The sequence below is a fragment of the Furipterus horrens genome, unplaced genomic scaffold, assembly GCF_987537825.1.
Source record: "Furipterus horrens unplaced genomic scaffold, mFurHor1.1.pri manual_scaffold_6, whole genome shotgun sequence".
Lineage (NCBI taxonomy): Eukaryota > Metazoa > Chordata > Mammalia > Chiroptera > Furipteridae > Furipterus > Furipterus horrens.
This window is the reverse complement of record NW_028327176.1, coordinates 76,170,761-76,197,634: the sequence shown is the minus strand read 5'-3', so window position 1 is coordinate 76,197,634 and position 26,874 is coordinate 76,170,761. Positions and strand designations below refer to the sequence as shown.

Sequence of the window (26,874 nt, the reverse complement as noted above, 5' to 3'; positions counted from 1 at the left end):
CTGAGCGGGACTGAGCTGGCACTTGGAGCAGCAGGTGATGAAAACTCCAGCTATGACTGTTTGGCCCAGGAAGAAAGGTGGGACAGCTGAGCAGGACACTGGGTGGCAGAATCATCTGAAAACACTTAAAAACACACCAATGCTGGGGCGGTGGGTCAGCATGTGTTAAGGTCTCTCCAGGTGATGCGATGATGCAATCACAAAGGTAGGAGAGCTGAGGCTCAGCCGTGCACACAGCCCCTCAGCACCCCCTCCCACTCAACTGCCTTGGTTTGCCCAACCTGCCATTGCCCCTCACTCTCAGGAAGATGTTCCCAAGTAAGGGAAGTGGGAAAGCCAGCCCCACAAAGGAAAGGTTGTTTTCAGATACTTCCTATCAACCCCTTTCTGGTCCCATCCTCACCGAAAAAAGACAAGGGATCTCAAATAAAAGAGAAGCAGAATTTATTCCAATGACTGAGGTCCTGCAACTGAAGACTCCCAGAGTCTTTCCCTTCAGGGCCCAGAGGAAGGAGAATCTTTGTTGCAAGCAAGACCTCTCAACTCAGGGCACCCCAGTACATACTAGCTCAGGACCCGGCTACACAATGCGCCCCCACCCAGCCTGGGGGTTCCCTCTTCCCCCAACCAGAAAGAACAGGTGACCAAGTAGGGAATGCTAGACCAGTGTGGGCCTGAGGCCTCAGCTATCTCTTCACAGCCCAGCTGCTCAGGAGAGAAACTGGGCTGGCCCAGGCAGATTGCAGGTCCTGGGGTGGCACTGAAGGCAGAGGAAACACTGGGGCATAGGAGCCTGCAGGCCCCGGGCAGGTTGGTGCTCAGGCACAGGCGGCCTCGGCCCCCTTCCCACACTCCACGGGGCCCTCAGCCTTGCTCGCCAAGCTGTAGTAGTAGGTCCGCATGCGCTGCTCCACGGTTAGGAAGTCTGGACGATCCTCCCACCTGTTGGGGGTGGGGGGTGGGACAGATCTAAGCCACTGACCACATAGCCAGAACCCAAGTTCACCTGGAGGTGGATATGCACAGGGCTCAGAGAATCGTGGGGTTGTCGGAGTGACGGAGTATTGGTAATGGAAAGGTATTTCTGGTCTGAGAGACCAGAATTTAGGGTTGCTTAATAGAAGGGCTGCAGACAGACAGGATAGTGGGTATTAACTAGTAAAGACTTAGGGAATTGAAGTCACTGAGTGTTGGGCCGACAACAATTGACCATCGGGAGTTGGGCTATTGAATGCTGAAGCACTGAATATGTAATGTGAAACGGGTCAGGCTATAGGTGCTAGGTAGGGGCTTATGAGGGTGTAAGTATGCTGCCATGATGGAACAGAAGGTCGGTACACTGAGGGTGGTCCAGCTAGTGGAGAGCTAGGGTACTAATGCTACTGCCTGTGGAATATCCAGTATTGTGTTGGGGTGTTGGGTGCTAGCCTCTTTGGGTTGTGGGGTACTGGTGCATTAGGTGTTTGCTGATGGAGATGGTTAACACATGTTTGAGTAGGGAAGGCTAGTCATTTGTTATTTTTCATAAATAGGGTGTCTACTTATTGGATTGCTTGGGTGTCTGGGTATCAATGTCATGGGTGTTGGTCAGTGGAGGAATGGATGCTGGGTGGGCTAGGAAAGGTATAAGATGCTGGAATGTACATACCTTGCATGATCAGTGTAAGGTAATAGCTTGTTTGGGTCTGTGTTGCCTGTTGTCTGATGGGAAGTTGGGATATTGATGGTGTTAGGAGTTGGGATGTTTGAGTGCTAAGCTTCAACCAGACAGAGGTGGGGTTTGAATATATTGAGTGTTGTGTACTTTGATGTTGGCCTGTTTGGGTGATTAGGTATTGGATGTTGGCTGGTGGGGAACTGAGGAATTAGATGCTGGAGTATTATTCAATGCCTGAGAATTGGTACCATATTTTGGGTAACAAGAGTGCTAACTTGTTTGAGTATTGGGGATCGATATGTTGAATGTTGGCTGGCAGGGGACTGAGATTTTAGATGCTGGAGCACTGGGCGCCCATAGATAGGGTGTTGGGGTGCTGGCCCACTGGAGCATTGTAAGGTGAGTGTGTTAGAGTTGAGCATAGATGCTGAGTGTTGGAAAAGCAGTGAACTAGTGGGTCTCTGGGTGGGATGACACTGAGTAGATTTTTGTTGGACTGAGTGATTGGGCACCAAGACCTTCTACCCCAGGCCCAGGTGTCAGTTCGGCTGTGTCACCTCCCACCTGTTGGCACTCACTTGTAGATCCAGCAGTCGTTCATAAGCGTATACATTTCAGGTGGACACTCTGACGGGCACTCCATCCGCTTGCCCTGTTCGATGAAGGCCATGACCTCGGGTCCCTTCATCTTCTGCTCTAGCCAGAGCCAAGTGCACACATGAGTAACCAGGGCTTCCACCCTCCCTGCCTTCACACCCAGCTGACCGCCCACCTCTGCCCATGCTTGCCTTGTAGGGCTTCTGGCCATAGGAGAAGGCCTCCCACATGGTGACCCCATAACTCCAGACATCACTGCGGCTGGAGAACTTTCGGAAGTTGATGCATTCAGGCGCATACCACTTAAGTGGCCACTTCCCTGCTGAGCGGGCCTGGGGAAGGGAAGATATTGCTGCATCAGGGCTTTGGAACCCACCCCCACCCACGCCACCCATTTGGGTACCAAAGGGGCGGGGTCTCACTGTGTAGTAGCTATCATCAGCGCCCAGTGCCTTGGAGAGGCCAAAGTCACTGATCTTGGCATAGTGCCGGTTGACCAGCAGAACGTTGCGGGCTGCCAGGTCACGGTGCACAAAATTCTTCTCTTCCAGGTACCTCATCCCCATGGACACCTGGTGCAGCAGCTCTGTCACATTGCTGATGGGGATCTCCTCCCTGGGGTGGAGGGGAAGGCAGGGTCAGCAGGAAAGGGACAGCCCAAGTTCCCAAGGGGGCCAAGTCCATGTCTCTGACCAAGCTGGGCATGTATTCATGCTTACTAAGCATCTGTTGTGTGCCAGACATGGGACTGGCGACAGCGGAGAGCACACAAAGCCTCTGCCCTCATGCAGTGTCCAGACTTTAAATTTCACCCACATACTGTGATTCCCAAACTTGTCATTTGCCTACATCCCCTCAGGGAGGTCTCAAAGGCATTTCAAAGATTGTAAGGATATAGCTAAGCTCCAGATTGTGTGTACACACACGCACACACATGGCAGCTCCTCTCCTCCCTTCCCCACCCCCCAGCAGCTCCATCCTCTCATTTGTTCAGTCCAGAAGCCTTTCCCTCAGCCCCTCTTTCTCACAACCCAACATCCAATCCATCAGCGCACCCTGGCAGCTCTGCCTTCAGAATCCCTCCCACCTTGGCTTCTGCCACACTGGTCCAGCCTCCATCATCATTCATTGGGCCAGAAGTCACCTCCGCCCTTGCCCCCCAAGGTCTGGCCTCCCCAGAATGAGTGGGTTCTCATCTGCTCACAGACTTTCAAGGTTTCCACCTCACTCGGGATGAAAGTCCAAGTCCTCCCCGCACCCACAGGGTTCTGCAAATCTTCCCTGTCACCTTCCTACCTACATCAGTTCCAGCCACAGGCTCCACCCTCATTCTTCCTCCACCATACCCGGCTCCGGTGCACCCCCGGGCCTTTGCACTGGCTGTGCCCTCTGCCAAAAATGCTCCTCCCCCAGAGCTGAGCTTAGCTTCCTCCCTGAGTTTGCACAAACCTCACTTTCTCACTTCTTACCTCCCACTCTGACACTCCCAAACCCCTTTTCTATAGTACTTATTTCCTGACATACTCCATACTTTATTGTATTATAATTATTTAAAGTCTCTTCTACAACCAGAATACAGACAGAGATCCTTGTCTGTTTTGTTCACTGATGAATCCCAAATGCTGTAAAGGTCCCTGTCACAGAGAAATTGCTCAAACGCCTGTGCAATGACTGAATGCATGAGCCGGGCCCTCTGCGAAGGCATGCACACCAGCCAGAGCGTGAGCTGCCAGGCATTGGCTTCAGTGAGTGGAAAAGACTGGGAGATGAAGAGTCTGAGGTATGAGAAACAAATGAAATAGTTTCTTTAGAGCATAGGTTGGCAAACTTTTCTTTAAAAAGCAAGATAAAAAGTAATAGTTTAGCCTTTGCAGGCTGCATGTCATCTCTGCCATGTATCCTTGTATTTTCTCTTTCTCTTATAACACTTTAAAAATGCAAAACCATGCAGGACAAAAGCAAGCCATGGGCTATAGTTTGCTGACCCTGCTTTAGGTCAGAGAGAATCAACATAATTGCATGCGGGTCATGAATCTGGCCAAGAGAGTTGGAGTAGCAATCATTGTAATACTCAGAGCTAATACTTAGAAAGCCTCTCACAAGAAGTGCCAATGGCTGTTCTAAGCACTTTATAATATAAATATCAACTCACTTGATCCTCACAAGGACTACTTGAGGTAAATACTGTGATCCCTACTGTGGTATAAATGAGGAAACTAAGGTCCAGACAAATTAAGAGACGTGCGGTGGTCCCAACAGTTATCGGCAGAGCTGAGACTCAAACAGGGAGGTCAGGCTCTGCACTGTGACATGAATGTGCATGTCAGGGTGTACAGGGGGATAGGTGTAGGTGTGTCTATGAACATGTAGAATGAGTGTGCGCTCATGGGTGGAGCACGCCCAAGAGTAGACAGGATGAGCCCCCTAGTCCCAACTGCCAGAAGCCCAGGGCTTACTTCTTCCCGATCAGGAACTTGTGCAGGGGCCCACCGCCCGCCATCTCCATCACAAGCATGAGGGCCTCAGCCTGGCAGACGCCGATGAGCCGCACGATGTAGGGGTTGTCCAGCTGGTGCATGATCTGCGCCTCACGCATCATCTCATCCTTGTCTGCCTTCTCCGTACTGTGTTTCAACACCTTGATGGCCACGTCGATCTGCTTCCTGCCACAATGCATACCCATGAGGGAGGTACACACATGAACCAGCACAGGCCTTGCTCAGCCACTCATGCCCTGACCTGCCTCCTCCTCCCTGAGCTTGTATAGTGGATACTGTAGTTTACCACCCAGATCTCCCTTCAGGACCCAGGTACTCAGTCTCCCAGCTGCCAGGACTGTCAGCTGGGACTGAGCATAGCCAAATCCCTCCCCCAGAATAGCCCCTCACTGGAAAAGAGCAGTTTCATTCAGTTACAGTGTCCCCTGGGTAGCCTGCATTCAATGATGGGTGGATGCAGGGGTTCAGGGGGCCCCCTCTACAGGTCACCTGGGATCAGCCGAAGCCTCTGGGATCAGCAACTGCAACTGCAACCCAGCCGTGCCTCCCCTGCCCCAGGCTGTTTCCTTTACTCCCTCTCAGGCGCTATCCTCAAGTGCTGCTAGGAAATCCTCTAGCAATTTCCTATCCCAGTTCTGTTTCCCAAGCAAACTGATATCACGTCCTGGCTCCACCCTGGCTCTTCACCCAGTGGTTCCCCACACCCCACCCACTGCATCAGGGACAGCCATACTTGCGCATGCGGTAGACGCCCTGGCGCACTGAGCCAAAGTTGCCACAACCAAGTTCAATGTCAGCTATGAGGAGGTTCTCACGCTTCAGGAAGAGCTTCTTGTCCTTGAGTTCCTCAGGGTCACTGTAGGGGCTCTCATACACACTTGTGTCCATGGGCATTTGCCGTGGTTTCTCTGGGGATGCTAGGCCTGCTGGGCCCACACACAGAAGTGCACTCCCAGGTCAAGAGGAAGGAAAGAAGCAGGGGGATGGGGGGGCAGGAAGACTCAGTGCCCACCAGGCACATGTCACGGACAGGGGTGTACCACCCAGAGCATGTACAGGCACATGGGAACATGTGTGTGTGCGTGCTCAAATATGTGCTCTACTGGTCCCATCTGTCGGTGCATTGGGAATCCATGTCCAAGTGGACTTTAAAGGCATGTACATTGCTTTGCACATGTTACCACATGTACCCTTGTGTGTTCATGCATATGTACCCATGTACACCCCCACTGATGTCTCTTGTGTGTGGTGGGGTCCAAGCATGTCTGTACAAGTAACCGTTAGTGTGCCAGCTGGAATGGACACACCTGTACCTGTGAGTGTATTAACTTGTATGCACCTATGTCTGAGCCTGCTCATGTCTTCATAGTCACCACACAGCCATGTTTACAAGGGCTCCTCTGTGTGAACACACAACCATGTATGTTCTCTGAGTATACATCACACATCAAACATATGAGCATGGGCAGCAAGGTGTTTTAGGAACATGGCCTCTGGAGCTTATCTGCCTGGATTCCAATCCTGCTTCACCATTGCCTAGCTATGCAACCTTAGAAAGTTACTGTCCTCCTTTTTCATCTCTAAAATGAGAATAATTATTGTGACTACCTCCTATGGTGTGTCAGGAGGATCTAACGAGCTCATATGCACAGTGAGCTTAGAGCATAACTGGCACATACTAAGTGCTTAACAAATGTGTGTCTGTGCCCTGGGCATCCCAGGCACAGCCATGTGTTCTCTTCTGCATGTCAGGCATGATGAGTGTGCCCCTATGCAGATGTCTGTAGGCACAGCGTGTGCACAGAGCCAACCAGGCCAACTGCCACAGGCTGGGCCAGGCCCGCATACCTCCCTGAACACACCCAGAGCCAGCCAGGGACCCTGCCATCAGCTGGCACGAAACCTACCATACACCTCCACTTCTACCAGCTCACCTGGTTCAGGGGTATATCCATCTGAGTTGAGGTCGCTCCGTCTCTGAGTCTACAGGCCATGAGGTAAGCAAGAGTCAGCAGAGCCCAAGCTGAGGGCACCAGCACCTCTTACGAGACCCATATCCTCTGAGGACTCCCAGGGACAGTGATGGAGAGACAGTCTCCTGTTTCACAGCAGCCCACTCTCCACCCCAGCCTCACTCTGGGAACAGGACCAATGGCCCACCCACCAGCTCTGTGCCTGAGGCTGGAAATCTGAGATGGGGGCTGACTCACATTGGTAAATGTGGATGGGTGGGCTGGGAGTGTGGGAGCAGCGGCCCCTGAAGGAACAGAAAGGACAGTGAGGGGGTGAGAGACAGTGTCTCCTACTCCTCCCACCCACCCTGCCCTGCTCACCTGCATTGGCGCTGGTGTTGGGGCAGGCCTCCTTCAGACAGTAGATGAGCCCATCGGCCTTCAGCCTCAGGTACTCTACCAGCTGCAGGGGGAGGGGGCGTCAGAGCCCTGCTCCTCTCCTCCCCAGGAGCCTAAGCACCTCATCTTGCATCTCCCTCACAACAGAGTGGGCAGCGGCTTACCTGCCAGAGCGTGTCAAACTTGGTCCCCTCTGGTATGCAGTATTTGCCAGCCTTGTCCTGGCTAATGAGGTAGTGGTACACAGTTTTCCCATAGATCAGAGACAGTGCGTACGTGCCTTGCTCTTTCCGGGGCCTCAGCCTGGTGGGGACAAGGAGGGAAGGTCACCCCTACAACCACCTGGGCCCCTGTTGTGGTGTGCCCTGCTGGGTCCCAGTTCCCACACATACACACCCTATGGGCTCTATACCCCAGAGCCCCGTGGAGAAGCAGCAGGGACTGGGGGAGCCAAGGTCGGTCAGGTCCCACTCAACTTCCAGACCTACTGCTAATCTCCAGGCCAGTGGGGCACTGGGGTCAGGGAGCAGAGAAAAGATACAATCATCCAAGGACAGACATATGACCACTCACAGGGAAACACTGGGCCTCCAGCAGTAGACACTCAACCTTGCATGACCTGATACTCAGCCACTCACAGCTGGACACTTGGCCATCCACAGAGGGATACCTGGCCACACATGGCTGAAGACTTGGTCTTCCACAAGGGGACACTCGGCCATCCACAAGGGTACACTTAGCCTTCCACAAAGGACATTCAGCCATACACAGTGACACTCAGCCATCTGCAGGGGACACTTGGCCACCCATGGAGGGTTACTTGGCCACCTATGGTGGACACAAAGCCACTCACAGGGGACACACAGTCTACACAGGTAGACTTAGGATCATTTTCTTGGGGAGAGAAAGTCATTTCTAAATAAAGCAACAAAGGTAAGTACAACTCTATGGCTAGATCATGAGACACCTCTGTACAAACCAGAACGAGTCATTGTCATCACAGTAGACCCCCCACCCCCAGTTATTGTAACAGACTGACCTTTGACAGAAAGAGACAATTGATTATCCTCTGCTATAAATTTGCCAAAATAAATATATCTTCCATGACTATGAATGGGAATTGAGCCCCTCAGAGATGATGCCTTTGTGCAGTAAGAACCTATCTATACACACACACACGTGCACACACCCAAACCAACCTGACCACACTGTGCGGGTATGTGTGGGAGGGGTCAGCTTCAGTAAGATTCCCAAAGGGGACCATAATCCAGAAGAGGTTAAGAACCACTTAACAATATACTCCTGAAGGCCCTTCCCAGGGGTCAAGTTTGTTTACACATTGAATCAACCAGTACCACAAATGCTGGAATTATGCAGAAAGGCAGCAAGCTTTAGCAGCAAACGGCCATCAATTTTTAAAAAGATTTTGTTTATCTATTTATTTAGAGAGAGAGAGGGAAGGGAGGAAGAAAGAGGGAGAGAAACATCAATGTGCAAGAAACATCAATCGTTTACCTCTTGCCCACCCCCAACCAGGGACCTGGCCCGCAACCCAGGCATGTGCCCTGACTGGGAATTGAACCAGTGACCCTTTGATTTGTATGTAGGCCAGCACTCAATCCACTAGGCCACACCATCCAAGGTTCTGTTTTTTATTGTTTATTTATTGAATTGAGGGAGAGACAGACAGACAGAAAAACATCGATTTGTTGTTCCACTTTATGCATTCATTGGTTGATTCTTTTAAGATTTTATTTTTAGAGAAAGGGGAAGAGAGAGGGAGAGAAACATCAGTGTGAGAGAGAAATATCAATTGGTTGCCTCTTGAACATGCCCTAACGAGGGGACTAAACCTGCAACCCAGGCATATGTCCTGTCACTTTGTGGGACAACACCCAACCGAGACACACCAGTCAAGGAGACTGGTTGATTTTTGTATGTTCCCTGATTGGGGATCAAACCCACAACTTTGGCATATCAGGACAATGCTCTAACTGAGCAACCTGGCCAGGGCCTCCATCTATTCTTCAACAGCTCTGAACTGTGGTTAGTGATATGCATGACCCCAGCCTTAACTGCAGACCTGTGTAGTATGTGTCTTTCTATCATACCCTGCACCCTGATCTCAGAACTAGACCAGTTCCAGGCATGTCCCAGGCCTCATGATCTACCAGAGATGTTCCTCTCATCCCTGCTCTATATGAGGTTCTGTGCCTACCTACAGCTTTGACCCTCAGTCCCTAACTATCTACATACTGAGAAAGCAGTTATTGACTACAGGAACCACAAGAAGAATCTACAACAGTTTCTGTTCAAAGTACACCTTACCTAACTTTCCAGCAGTGTGGCTCATTGCAGCAGCTTCTGTCTTCTGACACTTTTCCAGCATGAGTCACTGTCCCTCATAATGTCACTGCTCTAATTGCTTCTGAACCTCAGCACCAGCCTCAGTCTCTATACTGTACCCAGATCCTACCTCCCTCAGCCTCAACCTCCATGGTCAATACCTGACTCTGAGCCTTCAAGACAGCTTGATATCCAAAGTGTCAGCTCCTCAAAGCCATTGGCCTTTGTTCTCCTGAGATTTCTCTTATCTCAATAGGTGTGTTAACCCTAAGCCTGTCATAAATTCTACTGTGTTAATACAAAAACTTTGCAAACTTTTCCTTTGGGTAATGGAATTCTTTGTCAAACATCCTCTGTGGAAGCTTAAGATATGAAACAGCTCAAAGCTGAGCTGGGATGGGAGCTCAGTAGCCCACCTGCTCCATCTTCCACCCAATATCTCTACCTCCTCCCTCCCCTAGAATCCTCTGATACTTTCAGAGAACCTTAAGCAACAGGGGTGCAGGGGGTACTTTTAACACCATTGGAATGGTGGAATCATTGTCTGTATGTGGGACATAGGAAGGGAAGACAGGGGAAGAGAGAAGAAGAAAGAAAACCCAAGACCGAAGGGAGGCAAACACTGAGGTGATGAAAAGCTGAGTTAAGAACTTGAGATGAAACCAGGGAAGGAAACCTAGACTGTAAAAGCTACGAAAAGGGAATTGCATGTCATAAAGGAGAAAGCAGATGCAAGGAGGAAGAATCAAATGCACCAACAGGAGGGTCATACAACCTCCCTTTGTTGTGTCCAGCTGGGCGAGAGCCCCAGACACCCTGGCACCTGAGTGAACGAGTGCATGAGCAAGTGCAATGTGTGACCAAATGTCAGTAATGCCTTAGTAAGCATCACACCTGAGATGACAAGTGTGCAGCCTCTGGACGAAGACAAGTAACATCTGGACAAGTACTAGCCCTCACTATGTACTAGAAGATAGAGCACTCTAGAAGCACCAGATGCAAGCTCTGTCCTCAAGTTTACAGCCCAAAAGGAAAGAAGGAGCCCCAAACACCTACGTTTGAGAGGCCCATCACCTCCATTATGATCTCCTATGATGGATTTTGTAAAACTGGCTGCCTTAATTCCTCTCCTGTGGGTAGTCCCTTTTCCCACAGTGACTCTGGTTTTGGCCACATGACATGCTTTGGCCAATAGGATATCTGTAACAGTATACAAGCAGAGGCTTAAAAAGTGCTTGTGTGTTGTCACTTTCCCTCTACAACTATTCTTGGGAACTCTGCAACCACTACCATTGAATAAGCCCAGGCTTGCCTACTGGACAATGATAGCACTGTAGCCAATGCATCCCATCACCAGGGGACACAAGGCCAATAGCAGACGCAAGAACATGGCCATCCCAACCTATTCAGTCCCAGCGCAGCTGACCCAAGTGAGAATGGCTCAGCTGACTCACAGAATGTGGCAAGTAAAAAAATTAAAAAAATAAAATAAAATGTCATTTTGAGTCAGTAACTCTTAGGGAAATTTGTTATGTATCAAAAGCTAACTGATAAAAATACAATACTAAGTTTACCCTCTCAGAGAAAACAGGCCTATTTTAAGTTGTTCATAAGTCTTCCTTGCTGCTGAGCATTATCTGTAATGTGTATTCAAAGATTCCCTCAGAAGCCTTAGAAGCTTTACTCCAATTTTATCCTAAGTCTTTAGGCAGAATAAAAAATTTATTTTATCAGCCGATAACAGAATCTTGTGATGGAACCTGCATCCTGTGGGAGACCTGCAGGCAATCTGGTCTACATGCAAAGATCACACATGGGTGGGGAAATTGAGGGGGTCCATGGGTTAGCCCCAGGTAAGGGAACAGCCCTAGGAGAAGTGGATGAGAACAAGGATTCAGCCATGCAGGAACTCAGGCCATAAGAATGGAGGCCCTTGAAAATTCACAGACATTTTAAGGAGGCACAGGACTTCCTGAGGTCACAGGAAAGACGCAGGCACCAAGTTTCTCTAGATCTTGAGGCCAAAGCGCCCTCAGCTGACATACAAATAACATCTGTACACAAAGAGACCTGTGCCCAGACAGAAAGCAATAGTGCCAGCGGGGCTTTCAAACACCCAGTAGAGTTATATAAATGGCTTTAGAGATTCTCTCATAATAACAAACTCACAAACAGCTACATGGCTCAGCTATAACTCAGACATGAATGGCAGAGACACATTCACCCACATGTAATAAAAGCTAACATTTGGTGCACTTTTACTCTATGCCAGATACTGTAGTACTACTTTACACATATTAATTTATGCAGTTCTTATTAGAGACCCTTGGGGAGGTACTATACTCTCATCCACAGGGCAGTCAGAGGCAGTCACCTCTTCCTTCCCTTCCTTCCTCCTGCTCCAGCCCTCTCTTAGCTCCAACCAAGTGCAGTGGCCTCTTCGCTTTCTTGAACGTGCCAAGAACCTGCCTCCTGGTCTTTCTACTTGCCATTCCCATTGAGAAGAACATTCTTCTTCCAGAGAGCTGCACAGCTCACTTCTCACCTCCTTTGGTTCTTCACTCAAAAGCCACCTGATAGGAAAGGCCAATTCTGCCACCTAATCCCAACACCCTTCTCACCTGCACAGACAGCACTTACCACCACCTGGTATTTTTTTGATTCATCTTTTCTGCCTACCTGCTCCACAAGGACAGGGAGGAATTTGTGTCTGTTTTGTTCACTGCCATGTCCTCAGTGCCTAAAACAGTGCCTGGCACGTAGTAGGTATTCAATAAATATTTGTGGAATGAAGGAGAAGAAGTCAACCCACTTGCCAAGTGTCACAGTTGGTAAGTAGTGGACTTTGGACTCCATCCCAGACAACGAGCTGTGGGTCCTACACGCTGCTGCTCCTTTCCCACAGGAAGGTCCTTTGCACACTCAGAAACGCACTACCCACTTTCGCATGAAGCACAGGCACAACCCTCCCAGCCCGCCTGCACACTGAGACCTGCCTCCAAAGCCCCATTCCCCAATCCCCACATACAGGAACTTGCCGTCCGTCTGCGAGCCTGAATAGAGTTTGCGCTCGGCCTCTTCCCGCGTCATGTTGCTGTGATACCAGGGCATCCGCTCGTGAGCTGTGGTGGCAATGAGCTTCTCCACTTGGGGCGCCTGGCTGATGATGGCCTGCTCCAAGGCCTCGCCCTACGGAAGAAATGGTCAAGAACACTTATAAGTGACGTCAAGGGTGCGGCCACAGAAACCCTATTCCATCTCCTCAACCCTCCCCATGGCCTCCATCCATGAGACCCTTTCCTAACCCACCCAGGCACACCTGGGTAGGTCCTTCAGGCTATTGAGGCCAGCCACCACACACCCTCCCTGCGTTCTCTCCCCAGTTCATCCAGGGCCAAGCCCAGAACCCGTCTTCCAGCCAGCCGCAAGCTCATCTCCAGCTTGAAGTTCTGACACTGCTACTCAAGCACCTTGACGTAATGCAGGGGATGGAAGACCACAGCCACGCGCCCTACTGACCCCCCTACCCTAAGGCGCAGCCCCCACCAACCTCTCAAACCCCACCCCCAGCCTAGCCCAAGCCTCACCCCATCCCAGGCCGAGCACAACTGCTACCTTCCTTTCTGGCAGCTTAGGCCCCTGCCTCACAGGCCTACTCCCAGGTCCCGCCCCTAGTCAGCGCCCCTCTCCGTCTCATGGAAACGGCACATGTCAGCGGAATCGAAGAATAAAGTCCTTTATTGTCGCCGTTAGCCTTCCCTCCAGCTTCCAAGTAAGATGCAATGCAGCAAAGCGCAGGCCGGCGAAGAGTGCCATGCTTCATGTGCCCTCGGGGCCCACCCTTCTCAGCCCCGCCATCCCCGGGCCCGCCCCCTCCGGGAAGCCCGCCTTCTCACCTCCAGCTTCCAAGTCTGGCGCACGTAGTCGCGCACCATGGCTTCGCGCAGACAGTCGAAGACCCCCGGCTGCGGCTCGAGCCCCGACGGCCGGTTGCACGGCTTGCGCAGGTTGCAGGGCAGCCCGTCTGGGTCTCGCGAGTAGAACTCGCAGAGCTCAGAGGGCCCGCAGTGCGCCTTCCCGCCGGCGATGGCGTAGGTGCCGTTGAGCTGGCGCTCGATGGGGAAGTGGTGGAAGCGCAAGTCGTGCACCAGGGAGAGCACGTAGCCTCCCAGCGAGCGCAAGCACTGGCGCAGCAGGAAGAGGCCGTCTGCCATACCCGCCAGCTTCAGGTGCTCCTCGGCCTCGGCGCGCGAGATGCTGCCGTAGAAGAAGGGCAGGTGCGCCGCGGGGTCCGGCATCGCTGCCGCTGCCGGTGCTGATTGAGCTCCCTTGCGCCTCCTCAGACCCTGCGGGTTCAAGCGGGGTTGGGGGCACTTCAGGGCCTCGGCTTTGCTTCCTGAGCTCAGTCCATGGGCCAGCAGGTAGTGGGAGAGAGGTTACGTAGATGGGGCATCTTTGCCCATCGTGTGAAGCCTGCTTTGTGCCAGAATCAACTTGGAGAGGAGTCCCAGTCTGGTGGGACCAGATCAGGTAGTCCCAAAACTTCCTCTGACTTTTCAGAGACCTTGTGTGGAGTACCCAGACACCCCTACTGGCCCACACACACCAGAACCTGGAACCATTCATTGATTCCCAAACACATTGAATTATTATTGTTTCAGGCTGGTGTTGGACATGGTCCTTGCCTTCCTGAAGATCACAGTCCAAGAGGGAGGGGATGAAATAAACAAGGAAAGGGACGAAACAGTAATTACAGATGAGATCAGTGTTATAAAGGAAACTGAGAGTGATATTAAGAGGGAAAGAGGGCCCTGTTGCTGGGATGGCCACCTTCTCTAAGAAGGTAGCCTTCGAGCAGGGAGCTGAAGGATGAGGGAGAGCTCACTTTTCATCAAGCATGGACTAGAGCAGCACAGCAGGCAGGGGGAACAGCAAGTGCAAAGGCCCTGAAGCTGGAGCAAGCTTTGCTTATCAAAGGAAACTTACTCCGTTAGCCTTTTTTGTCCTTTTCCACTCCCCTCAACGTTAGAAATCCCCCCTTTGCTCTGTCCCCTCTGCCTTCATGGACAAGTTTCTAGAAAGCATAAGCTAATCTGAATACCCATCAGTAGGGGATTGGTGAAATATATTAGGGTTTAACTCCTATGTAAACTTTGATAGAGCCATTAAACAAAATGAGGAATGTGATTGGGAAGTACGATAGTATGTGGGGAGAAGAAATTAAGAATATTTATATAAATAGATATCTGGTGAGACAGATAACCTAAAATTATCTTCCTTCAACTTTGGAGTGATGATGCTGTCTGATGATGCTAGACACTGGATTACACAGGTGTCTGAATTCCTTAAAACTCAGAGAATGTACACTTAAGATTTGTTCATTTTACTGTCTTTGGAACCCTCAGTAAAGAAAAAAAAAGAAACCATAAAATATTAAACTCTAGTTAATGATCTGTGTGCAGAAGCTTCAGGTGGGTACTGATGACTGTAATATACCTTGAAAGGCACACAAAAAATAACATTGACTGATGGATGAATAGGGAGGCTGAGAAGTACAGTCAAGTTCTATTCACAGTAGTTCTGTAAACACAAACATGAAATGAGCAAATACTGAACAACAGCTCCTAGAGGAAATCTAGGGTTAAGTTCCTTCAAGCTTCTAGTCACATTTTCATTAACCAATCAGTACATAACCTTGTTGTATGTGTACTTCTGTCCAAAGACACCTTACAGTGTTGATTTATTAATATTGAACTCCCCGCCAACAGCACTATACCTGTAAGCTTATCTAACACATACTTTTCGCATAAGGCACCTCACAATCTTCTTGCATTTAGGAACATTAGACAGCACTTCAACACTGCACTTAGGGGCCAGTTAAACAGTGATATCACCAAACAGCACAAAAATGTGGCACCAAGCAGACTGTAAGAAGGACACTTGCTTCTAGTATGAAAGCTAAACAAGAAGGCAGAGTACCATTCCATCTCAGCGGGAACTTGTGCGCCAGTGGACTCAAATTTCTTCTTGCTCTGCCTATGTTCTCAAATGACCGTAAAAGGGACTCGAGTACTAGTTTTGGGGTTACAAATTTTAGTGATAGGCTAATTCACAAATACAGAATCTAACTAATAATGAGAATTGACTGTATGGGATAAAGTAAATATAGCAAAATGTTAATTGTAGGCTCTAGGGGGTGGGTAATGGGTGTACAACTAATTCTTCTCATTTTTTTGTATACTTATGAGTTTTTATATAACGTTAAAAATTATATCTCCAGCCCTGGCTGCTGTGGCTCAGTAGATTGAGTGTCAGCCTGCAAGCCAAGTGTCACTGGTTCGATTCCCAGTCAGGGCACGTGACTAGGTTGCACATCAGGTCCCCAGTTGGAGGCATGAGTGAGAGGCAACCACACAGTGATGTTTCTCTCCTTTCCCTCTCTTTCTCCTTTCCCCTCTCTCTAAAAATAAAATAAATAAACAAATAAATAAATTATTTATTTTTAAATTATATCTCCATTGCAGTTTCCAGACATTACTAAGGTGGACCCAGCAAGGAACCCAGACATAGGTTGTGTTTCAGAAAGTGTCCTTGGGTGCTTTTCTTAGTTAAGCAAATGTGTGCAAGGGGCACAAAGAAAGCTTTTGTGGATTGAGAAAGGCTGCCTTTCCCCTGGATGTCCAGGGATATGTAAGGATAGATACTGGATCTCAGAGGAAGATACAGTAAGTTCTCACTTAACGTCATCCATAGGTTCTTGGAAACTGCGACTTTAAGTGAAATGATATATAAGGGTCCAATTTTACTGTAGGCTAATTGATATAAACAAGAATTGAATTCATATGGCATATTTCTGGTCACAAAAACACCACCAACTTCTAAATAATGACCCCAAACTCTTCTAATATTAAACATTGAAATAAATGTTAGCTAGACATACTAAGAGAGATGAATAGAAACAAGTATAAGTTCTTTTCCAACTTGCTTTTTCCAGTTCAGGGTCATGGTGCTCAGAGCCTGTCTCAGGGTCACTCACACACACCTGCTCAGTCAGACTGAGGCAATGTAGACACGCTGATTCCTTTCATGTGCTCATCTTTGGGATGTGGGAGGAACCCAGAGTCCCTGGAGAAAACCCACACAGATGTGGTGAAGAGGTGCCACATCCACACAGACAGCAACCCAGCCAAGAATCTAATTTTTTTCCCAATCAACATTATGATGAAACAACATGAATGCAAAACAGCATTATCTGAGGATGTGCTGTACTAAAATGGGAATCATTCCAGGGAGGGGTCTTGGTCAGGGCAACCGGAGGAGGGGCCAGAATCTGTATTCTAACCAGATTGCTTCTGACACCGGGGTTGGGAGAGCCAGGCTTGAGGGGCTTTCTGGATGTCCCAACAGTTACTGATTACTGGCAGGGGATTAATCAGAAACTGCATTTATGTTCCCCCTTGTAGACATAGGTCACCATTCTATAAGAGGGTTTAAGTGGAGTCAGGAGAACTAGTATTCACCTGGAGAAATAGAAATGTGCATTCACACAAAAACCTTCACAGGAATGTTAGAGCAGCTCTATTCGCAATTGCCAAAATCAGAAACAACTCAAATGTTTCTCAGCAAATGAATAGATAAATTGCAGTACATACCTACACTGGGATACTATGCAGCAATGAATCAAATGGAATGAAATGCTCGTACACCCAACAACATGGATGAACCTCAAAGGCATCACGCTGAGTGAAGAAATCAGGCTCAACACTACAGCTGTGTGATTCCGCTCAAGACTGTATCTCGAAAGAACATAAGCACTCTTATGCAGTGTTATCTATTGCAGTGTTATCTACAATCGCCAAGATATGGAGACAGCCCAAGTGTCCGTCAGTAGGTAAGGGGATAAAACAAAGATGGGAATTTACAAAATGTAATACTACTCGACTGTAAAAAAAAAAAAAAATTTACCTTTAGCGACAGCATGGATGGACCTGAAGAACATTATACTAAGTGAAATACGCCAGTCAGAAAAAGACAAATACCATACGATTTCACTCATATGTGGAATCTAATGAACAGACTGAACTAACTAGCAAAATGCAGACAGACTCATGGAGAGCAGGCTGACAGCTAAGTGGTGGAGAGAGGTTAGGGGGTGGAGGGATTGGGCAAAACGTGGACATAGACAACAGTGTGGTGATTGCAGGGGGCGTGTATAAGGGGACTAAATGGTAAATAAAAAATAATAAACTTTCAGAAACAAACAAACAAAAAAAGACTATTGTTGGAGAACACATCAGCGACTGCCAGAGGCTGGGGCCAGGAGAGGGATTGCCTACAAAGGGGCATGAGGTAATTTCTTGATTGAGATGGTAGTTTCTCAGCTCTTTGCATTTGTCAAATCTCACAGAATTTTTTACTAGAATAAGTGGGTTTTATAGTATGTAAATTATAACTTAATTTTTTAAGTTGAAGGGGGACAAAGAAGCTGGAAAGTATAGACACTGGCAGGCACTGAAAACAGTAACTGAAATAGGAGATGGCTGTTTACATTCCTGCTCCCCTCCTAGACTCCTACCCTCTCACCCAGCCTCAGAGTCTGTCCCACCCACAAGCTGATCTCCTGGCTCATGGGGAGCACTGGCGTCACCACCTGGAGGGCAGGGCACTAGGCAAGCCCTTAAAGCCCTCCTGGATGCTGGGTCCCCTCAGTGATGAACAGTAGGGACGCCCTCCTCCTTCTTGAACATCATGGCTCCCTGGCTTGCCTCCTCCCTCTCCGATGGTTTCTGCTCTGTCCCCTTCCCCAAACTGGTCCCCTTACTTGAGCCATCCTGTCTGTGGCTAAACATGCTGTCACACCCAGCTACCTAGTCCAGATCTCTCTTCCTGAGGTTGGTTTGTGCAGCCATCACCTCCTTTGATCTCTGCCCTCTGTTTCTATTAATAAAACCTGAGATCCACATGTAACTCACATGGTGCCTGTGATTGGTTGAACCCCACAGTCTGTTTCCCACATGAGCTGAGCTGCTTGTCAGTTCCTCCCCAAGGCCTTCCTTGCTCAAGAGCCTACCGTGGCTCTGTTCTGCCTACTGCATTGACTCTAACCAAAATCCTCAGCCTACCCTCTGCTCCAGCTGTGCTGTGCTATCAGCCTTCCTTCCTGTTCACTTGCATCCTTTTATCCATGCCGTGCCTGACACTGAGTACACCCTCTCCCTCCTCTCCACTTCCCAAATCCAGGCAGCTCTGCCCCACAAATGCATAATGCTGCTCCACATAGAGCATAAGGGCACTGGACAAGGCAGCAAGATGGGGGCCTGCCTAGGAACCCTGGGAAGTGGTGGGGGTAGTGAATTTTATCTCTAGGCAGGAAGCTGTGGTAGGAAACTGTTGGCAACACAGTTTTAGAAGCTCCTCCCCTAGGTGCAGTAGCCACAGGTGCAGCCAGGGTAACCAAAGGAGGTTTGTGCAGAAGCAGGGGTGGGGAGAGGCTGACCCCTGGGGCTCAGTCTAGGGCTATGAGCCATGACTGGCCACCTTGGACCTGGGGCCAAGGTGTCCCAGAAACAGTAACGTCCCTGTGCATTTTCAGTTTTAGCCCAACTTCCCGTCTCACTGCCAATAACAACAACAGCTTTCAGAGGGCCTGGGCCAGCCTGCAGCCTCCGTGCGCCACTGTACTCAGGCAGGGGGACCCGAGGTTTCTGTCCTGAGCTGTGTCCCTGCACACCCCATGGCTGTCACAGGAGGTGCAGCCACCATGAGACTCTCCTACCCTAGTCCTGCCTGAGCCGGCCCCATCCAGCCTCCCCTTGAGCATGTGAACTCCGTGTGAGTTCAGAGATCCTAACTTTCCCTTCCAGAGTGTGCAGCTCCACCAAGAGACCGTGGGACACCTGCCTTGTTCATACAGCCCAGCCATGAGATGAGGAGGAGGAAACATTTGATCCTTGGCCAGACATATCTGCCAGAAATTCCACCATTCAGGCATCCTCGTGGGGTAAAGGCAGGGTTAAATTATATCTGTTCCAGAGAAACCTGACACCTTAAACATACTGCAAAGGAAAAAGGGCTCAGATGATCAAATACATTTTGAAAAGCATATTAGCATAGTAAAGGCTCTCATGCAGCCACTAAGGAAAGCAGTATGGAAGATTTCTCAAAAATTAAAAATAGAACTACCATATGACCCAGCAATTCCACTTCTGGGAATTTATTTGAAGAAAACAAAAACACTGATTTGAAAGGATACATGCACCCCTAATTCATTGCAGCATTACTTACAATAGCCAAGATATGGAAGCAACCTGGGTGTCCATTGATAGATGATTAATGGATAAAGAAGATGTGGTACATATGTACAATGGAACATTAGCCATAAAAAGAATGAAGCCTTGCCATTTGCAACAACACCGATGGTCTTTGAGAGCATTATGCTAAGTGAAATAAGTCAGACACAGAGAGACAAATACTATGTGATATCACTAATATGCGGAATCTATACAAACAAAACAAACAAGTGAATAAATGAACAAACAAATAATAAAGGCTCAGAGGCAACCTGAAGGGAAGGGCCCTTTCAGCTTTATTTAATCACAGCTATGTAGCAGGGCCTTCAAGATCTACTGTTCCACACAACATATTTTGAGCATCAAAAGCCCCAATTACATGTCTGTCATGAGAACCCAGAGGGGAGACAAGATGCAGAGGGAATCCATCCAACTGGACCTACTGGAAGGAGGAGGAAGTGGCCCCAGCCACGCCTGTAGGCTCCGCATACAACCCTCAGCCAGACACTGGAAACATCCCCACCCAAGGCACAGATGGAATGAGGGCCCAGCCCCTCACAACCCATGTGTCCTCTCACTGACTCCAGTCCTCTTCCCAAAACCTCAAGTGTCCCCCTGAAGCCACTTTTCCTGCTGCTTTATCCACATGGTAGGGCCATGGTGGGGCCCCTTGTGCCCACCAATAGAGGCAGCACAGGCATTTGTCAGGCAACAAAATGCCACCTCGGTTACATTATAAGTCACAAGGACAGCAATTAGCATGATGCTATGAATGGCAAGAGGCTCCTTTATATCTTTTTCTGATACCAGGGCATCATATTTTAATCATGAAAGTATAAACCTACTGTGTAGCAGCAGTGTGGTCCTGAGCAGTGAGTTAAGCTCACCAGACCCCACTTGGAAAATGAGGCCATCAATGCACCCAACACCAAGGGACTGAGGGACTCCCTGAGAGAAGGTTCACCAAGCATTAAGCACAAGACCTGGCCTGCCCTTGTGCTACCATGTCATTTTCCATCAATACTTACCACCTGCCAAGACTTGCACCTCACTCAGGGTTAAAGCCCAAATCCTCATGGTGGTCCCAAAGGCTTTGCACAATCAGCCCTATTACCTCCTTGTACTCACTCCCTCCCCACTAGCCACATAGGCCTCCTTATGGTACTTGTTCAGGTCACTTGAACAAATCATCCATGGTCCAACCTCAGGACCTTTGCACTGTTGTTTCCTCTGCCTCACTTCCTTTGGGTCTCTGCTTAAATATCACCCACTCCTCCAAGAGATCTTCCCTGAAAGCCCTCTCTAAAAAGGTCTTCTCTTTTCTCTTTATCCCTGACTCAGCTTTATTGTTCTTCATCACCAAAAATGGGATATATGTATCAACTTGCTGACATATGACCTTTGACATATGTCAACATATGTTACCACATATCTTATGATATGCTAGAAAGTAAGCACTGTGAGAGTGGAGACTCTTTCTTGTTCCCTCTCCTACATCAGCAAGGTACATAGTATGTGCCCAGTCAATATTTGTGGTGTGCAGAGACCACCAATATGGGGTACCTGAAAAGGTATGCAGCCTGCGGTGAAGGGTGGAGATACCTCTGCGGGTCCGTGGAACCTGGCAGCCCGGAGAGGATGAAGGGCTGTGGGGGCTTCCTTAGGAAAGAGGAGGGAGGGTGGATCTAGAGGCTTCCTCCACTAACAGCAATGGGAGATAGAGGACCAACCTCAAGGAGCCTTTGCAGAGGCTGTTTCCTCTGCCAGGAACAGCGCCCACAGCCTTCTCCTGGCCAGATGCTACAGTCGCCTCAGTTGTCCCCTCCTCCCAGAAGTGTTCCTCCTCTGCTCCCCTAGGGCCCATACTCCTACATTGCAGCCCTGATGGCTTGCAATATCACCGTCTGCCTGCTCCTCTGTCCCTGAACAGGCTGAGCTCCCAAGGCAGAGCCTACGGCTGTCTTGTTTTCTGCTGTAGCCCCTGCTTCCTCCTAATAAATGTTTGCCACGTGGGTAATGGCAACAGCCTCTGTGCCAGCGACTTCACTGTACCTCTGATGAGCATTATCCGTTTAATCCAATTATCACTCTAAATCCATTCACTGGAAACTGCTATTCCCATTCCTCAGCTAAAGAAACTGAGACTCAGGGGTCAATATCATGTACAGAATCATGCAGCCTGCAATAGCAGTCAGGATTTGAACACAGGTCTTTCTCACCCAGCAGCTAGCATTGACCACTCCAGTGAATGTTCATTAAGATGGCAGAATCCTCAGCTCTGAGCTGGGTGCTCAGGGATTCCCACATGCCCACAGACCTCGGACAGACCCGGAGTGGCTGTACCTTGAGCTGCATGTGACTGTCAGGGAACAGGCTGTTGGGGGAGTCAGTCCTCACATCCAACAGACTCAAGTGTCTGTTGAGTGACCGAATGACACCATGAGAGCAGTTCCCTCCCCTCAACCTCTGCTGACTGGATTTTAAGGGCTGTGTGACCTCAGCAAGTAGTTGTCAGGCTCTGAGAAGGGAGTTGGGAAAAGGCTTTGCAGATGGGAAAAATAGGACAAGTCAGAAGAACAGAGTCTGGTAGAGCTGTGGGAACAGCAGGGTGCTATCCTGGGCACTGTAGGGTATTCAGCAGCATTCCTAGCCTACGTGCACTACGTGCCAGTAACCCCTGCCCCCTGCCCAGGTCAAGATGAAAAAAGTCTCCAGACATTATAGAATGTCCTCTGGCAGGGGGCAGAGGTGAGAGGGAGGGAAGCAAAATTGGTTTCGGTTGAGAACCATTGTCTTAACCCTATGCTATGGGTGGGGCAGGGAGTGGCCAGCATGTTTTTGCCCCAGGAAAGTCCAGGAGCTATGAAGTCCAGAGCCTGAGACCACCCAGAGCTGGTAATGATCACTAAAAGCACAGTTTACAACACCAGTGTAAACTGTGTGTGGGTCCACTTGCATGCAGATTCTTTTCAATAACTCTACAGTAGGCCTTCTGTATCCTAGGTTTTGCACCCATGGATTCAACCACTTGCAATGGGAAACAGTACTTTTGATCTGTGGTTGGGAATCTGCAGGTGTATAGGGCTGGCTCTATGCACTGTTCCACGTCATTTTATATAAGGGACTTGAGCCTCAGGGGTCCTGGAACCAATCCCTAGTGGATGCGGAGGGATGACTGGGGAGTCAAAAGTGACACATGAATTTCTGACTGTGCAGAGGGTCAACACCCTTAACCCCCACGTTGTTCAAGGATTAACTATAGCAATATGCCTATATAGCACCTACTATGTGCCAGGCACCCTAAATATATTCACTCACCTAATCCTTGCAAGAGCCCTGTGAGTGAAGGATTTGTGAATTGGGGACCCGAAGCACACAGAGGTGGAGTGACTTGCCCAAAGTCACACAGCACACATGGTAGGTGACAGAGCCAGGACTTGAATCTAGGCCTCCTAGCTCCAGAGTGTCCACTTAAACACCAGCCAGGCTGCTGAACCACCCTCATATTCATGGGGCCTGGGGCCAGAGCATTCTCTGGTGGTTGCTCTGCCTCCTGGAGCCAAGGATGCCACCTTACGGACCCCGCAGCAGGCATCTCTGTGTCCCCTGGACACTACCACTTGGCTGAGCCTCTGGAAGGGGAGTGAGTGGCTTTCTTTAGGCTAGCCACAAACCACATCTGCTTCCTTCTCCAGCTCAACACTACCCATCCCAGTCCGACACTCCTCATGGTTCTTCCCAATGAGTAGTCCCCTGCTTCTGTCCCCCTCTATCACACCCAGGCCACCCCCTGGAGATGGCACCATCTGGGACAACTTACCTACAAGGTCTCTGGTCTCCAGTGCTGATGGACAGCTGGTTCTAGATGAAGAACTGGGGCCCAAAGAACTAACTTGGGTTTCTCTACAGCCCAAGCCCACAGTTTGAGACTGACGCTAGCTAATCACCCCAACATGCCCAGGCAAGGTGCAAGGAGGTCCCACCTCACCAGGGTCTCTCAATGAAGGGGGAATTTTATTCCCCTTTTGCCAGCTACCCCAGAGTCCCATGGGATGGCTGTGCTGGCCCAGAAGAGGCAGAAGGCTGAAGGATGGCCACTCACCTGCACACGGTAGCAGCAGCACAGACCCAAGCAGGGCAGGGACCCGGGCCGGAGGCCTGGTGCTCTTTTAGCAGCAAGTTTCTCTGAAACTCAACCTATTTCCTTGATGCGAAGACAGGAAAAGGGGCTGTGTTTGAAGCTTACGTCACAAAGTGCTGTGTTCAAGGAAAATTGTAGGCCACGTGCTTCTGGGACGGCAGAGGGCATTTCCGGGGCCACCAGTGCTTGCCCCAGTAAGGGGAGTACCGAGGCTAGATGCCAGCAGGGCTTATGCAAGACTGATGATTCCAACAGCACCCCAAACCTGGGGAGGGGGAGGGGAGAAATGTCTGTGCCGGAATTGGGGGTGGGACAGTGGCAGTGGGAGGGGAATCCCCAGGACTCACTGGAAATTAAAATGCCCCACTTTCCCCTGCCAAGGGGGTATGGACCCAGGCCTGTTCCTGGTTGAACTGCCCATAAGAGTGACTTATTTATTCCACGGGCAGGTTGAAGATAAAGAGAAGAACCTACTGCGTAGGTCAATATCTAAAAGTCTCGAGCACTTCCTGTGTGGCAGGTATTACACAGGCTTCAGGAAAGCAATGGCAGCTCTGTCTCTGCTCTCAAACGGCTCACAGGCTGAAAGTGGAGAGAACTGAGTCACCAGGGAGACGGGACTGGGATGGCAGAAGCCTGGGCACTGTGTGTTCCCAGAGGAGCATCCCGCAGCCTTGCGAGTATCAGGGAAGAATTCTGAAAGGGATCAGTCATGTTGATCAGAGCAAAATGCAGAGACAGTGCCCACCCAGTCTCAGCCCAGCCCCACCTCAGACCTTCCCCTCACCCTGCACCTGGCTGATCACCACCTCTTATCCTGGCCACCACCACGTCCTCCTCTTCCCTCACACTTGCGCACCCCCTCCATGGTACCTGCCCATGTTCTGACCAGGTGGCCACACCTCACAGCTGCTCCCTCAGTGGCCAGCAGAGCCTCCTTGCTGCACAGCCAGCTCCCAGGCTTGGCTTCCACTTCACCCCATCTCTCCCTGTAGTGCTCCAGGGCCTCTGAGGGCCCTCTCATCCCCATTTCCTTGTCCTTTCAGACCCACAGGAGCTGTTCTAGGCCCACTGTTGAGACCCCAAGAACCTTCTCTGGGTCCTCCCATGCTGGATAGATGGACTTAGCTCTCCAGTCTGCCTGGCGCTCCCTCCATGCCACGCCACAGCTCTCCTTTCCTGTGGGTTCTCTCCCTCATCTCTGCTTTCCCCCAGCTTACTGAATCTCCCTCTCCTCATTCAAGAAATCTTTTTTCTGGGCTCCAGGCCCAGAAAAGAAAAGAAAAGAAAAGAAAAAACTTTTCTATATAGATTTCCCCAAAAAACTGTTGTATTAAAAGTCTTCCCCTTCCCCACAGAGATCGTGAAACTTAAGGAGGCAGAAAAAAAAAACTGTTTCCATACTGGATCCTCCTTTCTAGGGCAGTGAGAGAGGAACGCTCAGCAGGCTGCCAGGGGAGAAATCACAGCATCAGAACCACCTAGTCTGCAACAGTAATAATAGTAGCGCTTACTGAGCACCTATGCTATGCCAGACAATGCTGTATGATGTTTGCAATTTCATCCATTTTCCTGAAAAGGTAAGTGAAGCCAGAGAGGTTAATTAACAGACATCAAGTGGCCAGGCGCACTGAATCTGGCGTCTGGCCCCACAGCCCATCTTGAGTGGACAGAGGAGGAGGAAACCTTGGTTGCAAAATAGCTCTCTGTGAGCTGAACTCCCAGAGACCTGGAAGGGAAGCAGGCTACATATGGGTGGGGCCCTCGAAGGGCAGCAGGTTTGGGGCTGAGGTCCTCAGGCCTGAGAAGGGCTCCCACCTCCTAGGAGGCACTGGCTCAGCAGCCCTGCAGCCCCTTCCAGTCCCAGAGGACCCCTCCTGAAACTACATGGCCCCAGACAGTTCTGAGATGTGCCTGCAGATAAGGCCACTTGCTTTGCCAATGTGGAAGAAATAGATGGATGCATCTTTTGAACATTCAGGGTAAAGAGCAAATGGCTGGGAAAGTTGTGGTGCATTTGCCAAGGGCAGGTTTAGGTAAACATTCACTCCAGACAGGCAGAGCTTTGGAAAAAATTGGTCACTCACTCTTACACCCCCAGGCCTCTGCCCACGCTGTCCCAGCCCAAACTCTCTTTCCCCACCTCTTCTGCTGCCCGATTCCTCCTCCTGCAGATCTTTTATTAAATGTGGCTTCCTCCAGGAAGCCTTCCAAGCCTCAAGCTGGGCAGGGTTGGGGTTTGTGTCAGTTTCACCTATGTTTGCGCAGGCCACATCTGGTTCTAGATTTGAAAGGACACCAGGCCACTGCTGTGGAAACCTGCCGCAGGTGGGCTGGGGGAAGAGGGCTCACACCTCAGCCCAATGACCCCCCCAGGGAGGACAGCCCTTCCTCCAGGATCCCCTCCTCAATTCCTTCCCACCTGGGTGTCTTCAGCCATGCAGCTCACCTGCCTTTCCTCTGAGTGGCCAGACAATGGTAATTTTTCTCTTCCTGTTCTTTTCTGGTTCTGCCACTTACAGCTCAGGGACCTTGAGAAAGTTACCTGACCTGTGTTAGCTTTCTCACTTCACAGGGACATTGTGAACATGAAAACAGTCCTCAAAGCAAATAGCCCACTATTGCTGCCATCATCATCATCATCATCATCTCTGGACTTCCGCATTTTTTACCATGTGCTAGTTAGTGACTGCAGTTCAAGAGCAGCAACGGGCCTCCCTTGCGCCCTCCAGGGGCAGCTCTAAAGTTCTGCATCCTTCCAAGCTTAACTCAGGAGCTTAAAGATTGAAAGTGACACCTCCCCTCTCCCACTAATTTTAAAATCCAACTCGCTTTAAGTCAGAAGAGAATCAATTGTCTACAGCAGCTACGTGCTGTGCCCTCCCCCGGGGGTTAGCAAGTGCTGGATCCTTAAACATTCAAACTGCAATGACTGTCACCTCTTCAGACAGTCCATGGGGGCCCCCTATTTATTCAGTACCGAGCCCCTACTCTA

General features: G+C 49.8%; 1 protein-coding gene across 2 annotated transcripts; it reads right to left on the bottom strand.

Annotated features, from left to right (window-relative positions):
• Window positions 1-422: 422 nt before the first annotated feature.
• Window positions 423-23,958, bottom strand: ZAP70 (zeta chain of T cell receptor associated protein kinase 70). 2 transcript variants are annotated; one of them, XM_090281857.1, is made up of 13 exons: window positions 23,841-23,958; window positions 13,346-13,795; window positions 12,478-12,638; window positions 7,268-7,406; window positions 7,086-7,167; window positions 6,963-7,009; window positions 6,687-6,735; window positions 5,486-5,678; window positions 4,711-4,917; window positions 2,677-2,869; window positions 2,446-2,586; window positions 2,236-2,348; window positions 423-942 (listed from the first exon to the last, which is right to left on the bottom strand). In XM_090281857.1, exons 2-13 carry the CDS (start codon window positions 13,745-13,747, stop codon window positions 819-821), a joined length of 1,851 nt encoding a protein of 616 aa, XP_090137983.1. In that variant the 5' UTR covers window positions 13,748-13,795; window positions 23,841-23,958; the 3' UTR covers window positions 423-818. The 2 variants fall into 2 exon arrangements, with proteins under 2 accessions (XP_090137983.1, XP_090137984.1); XM_090281858.1 differs by having other exon boundaries at window positions 5,486-5,675.
• Between the last annotated feature and the right edge of the window lie 2,916 nt (window positions 23,959-26,874).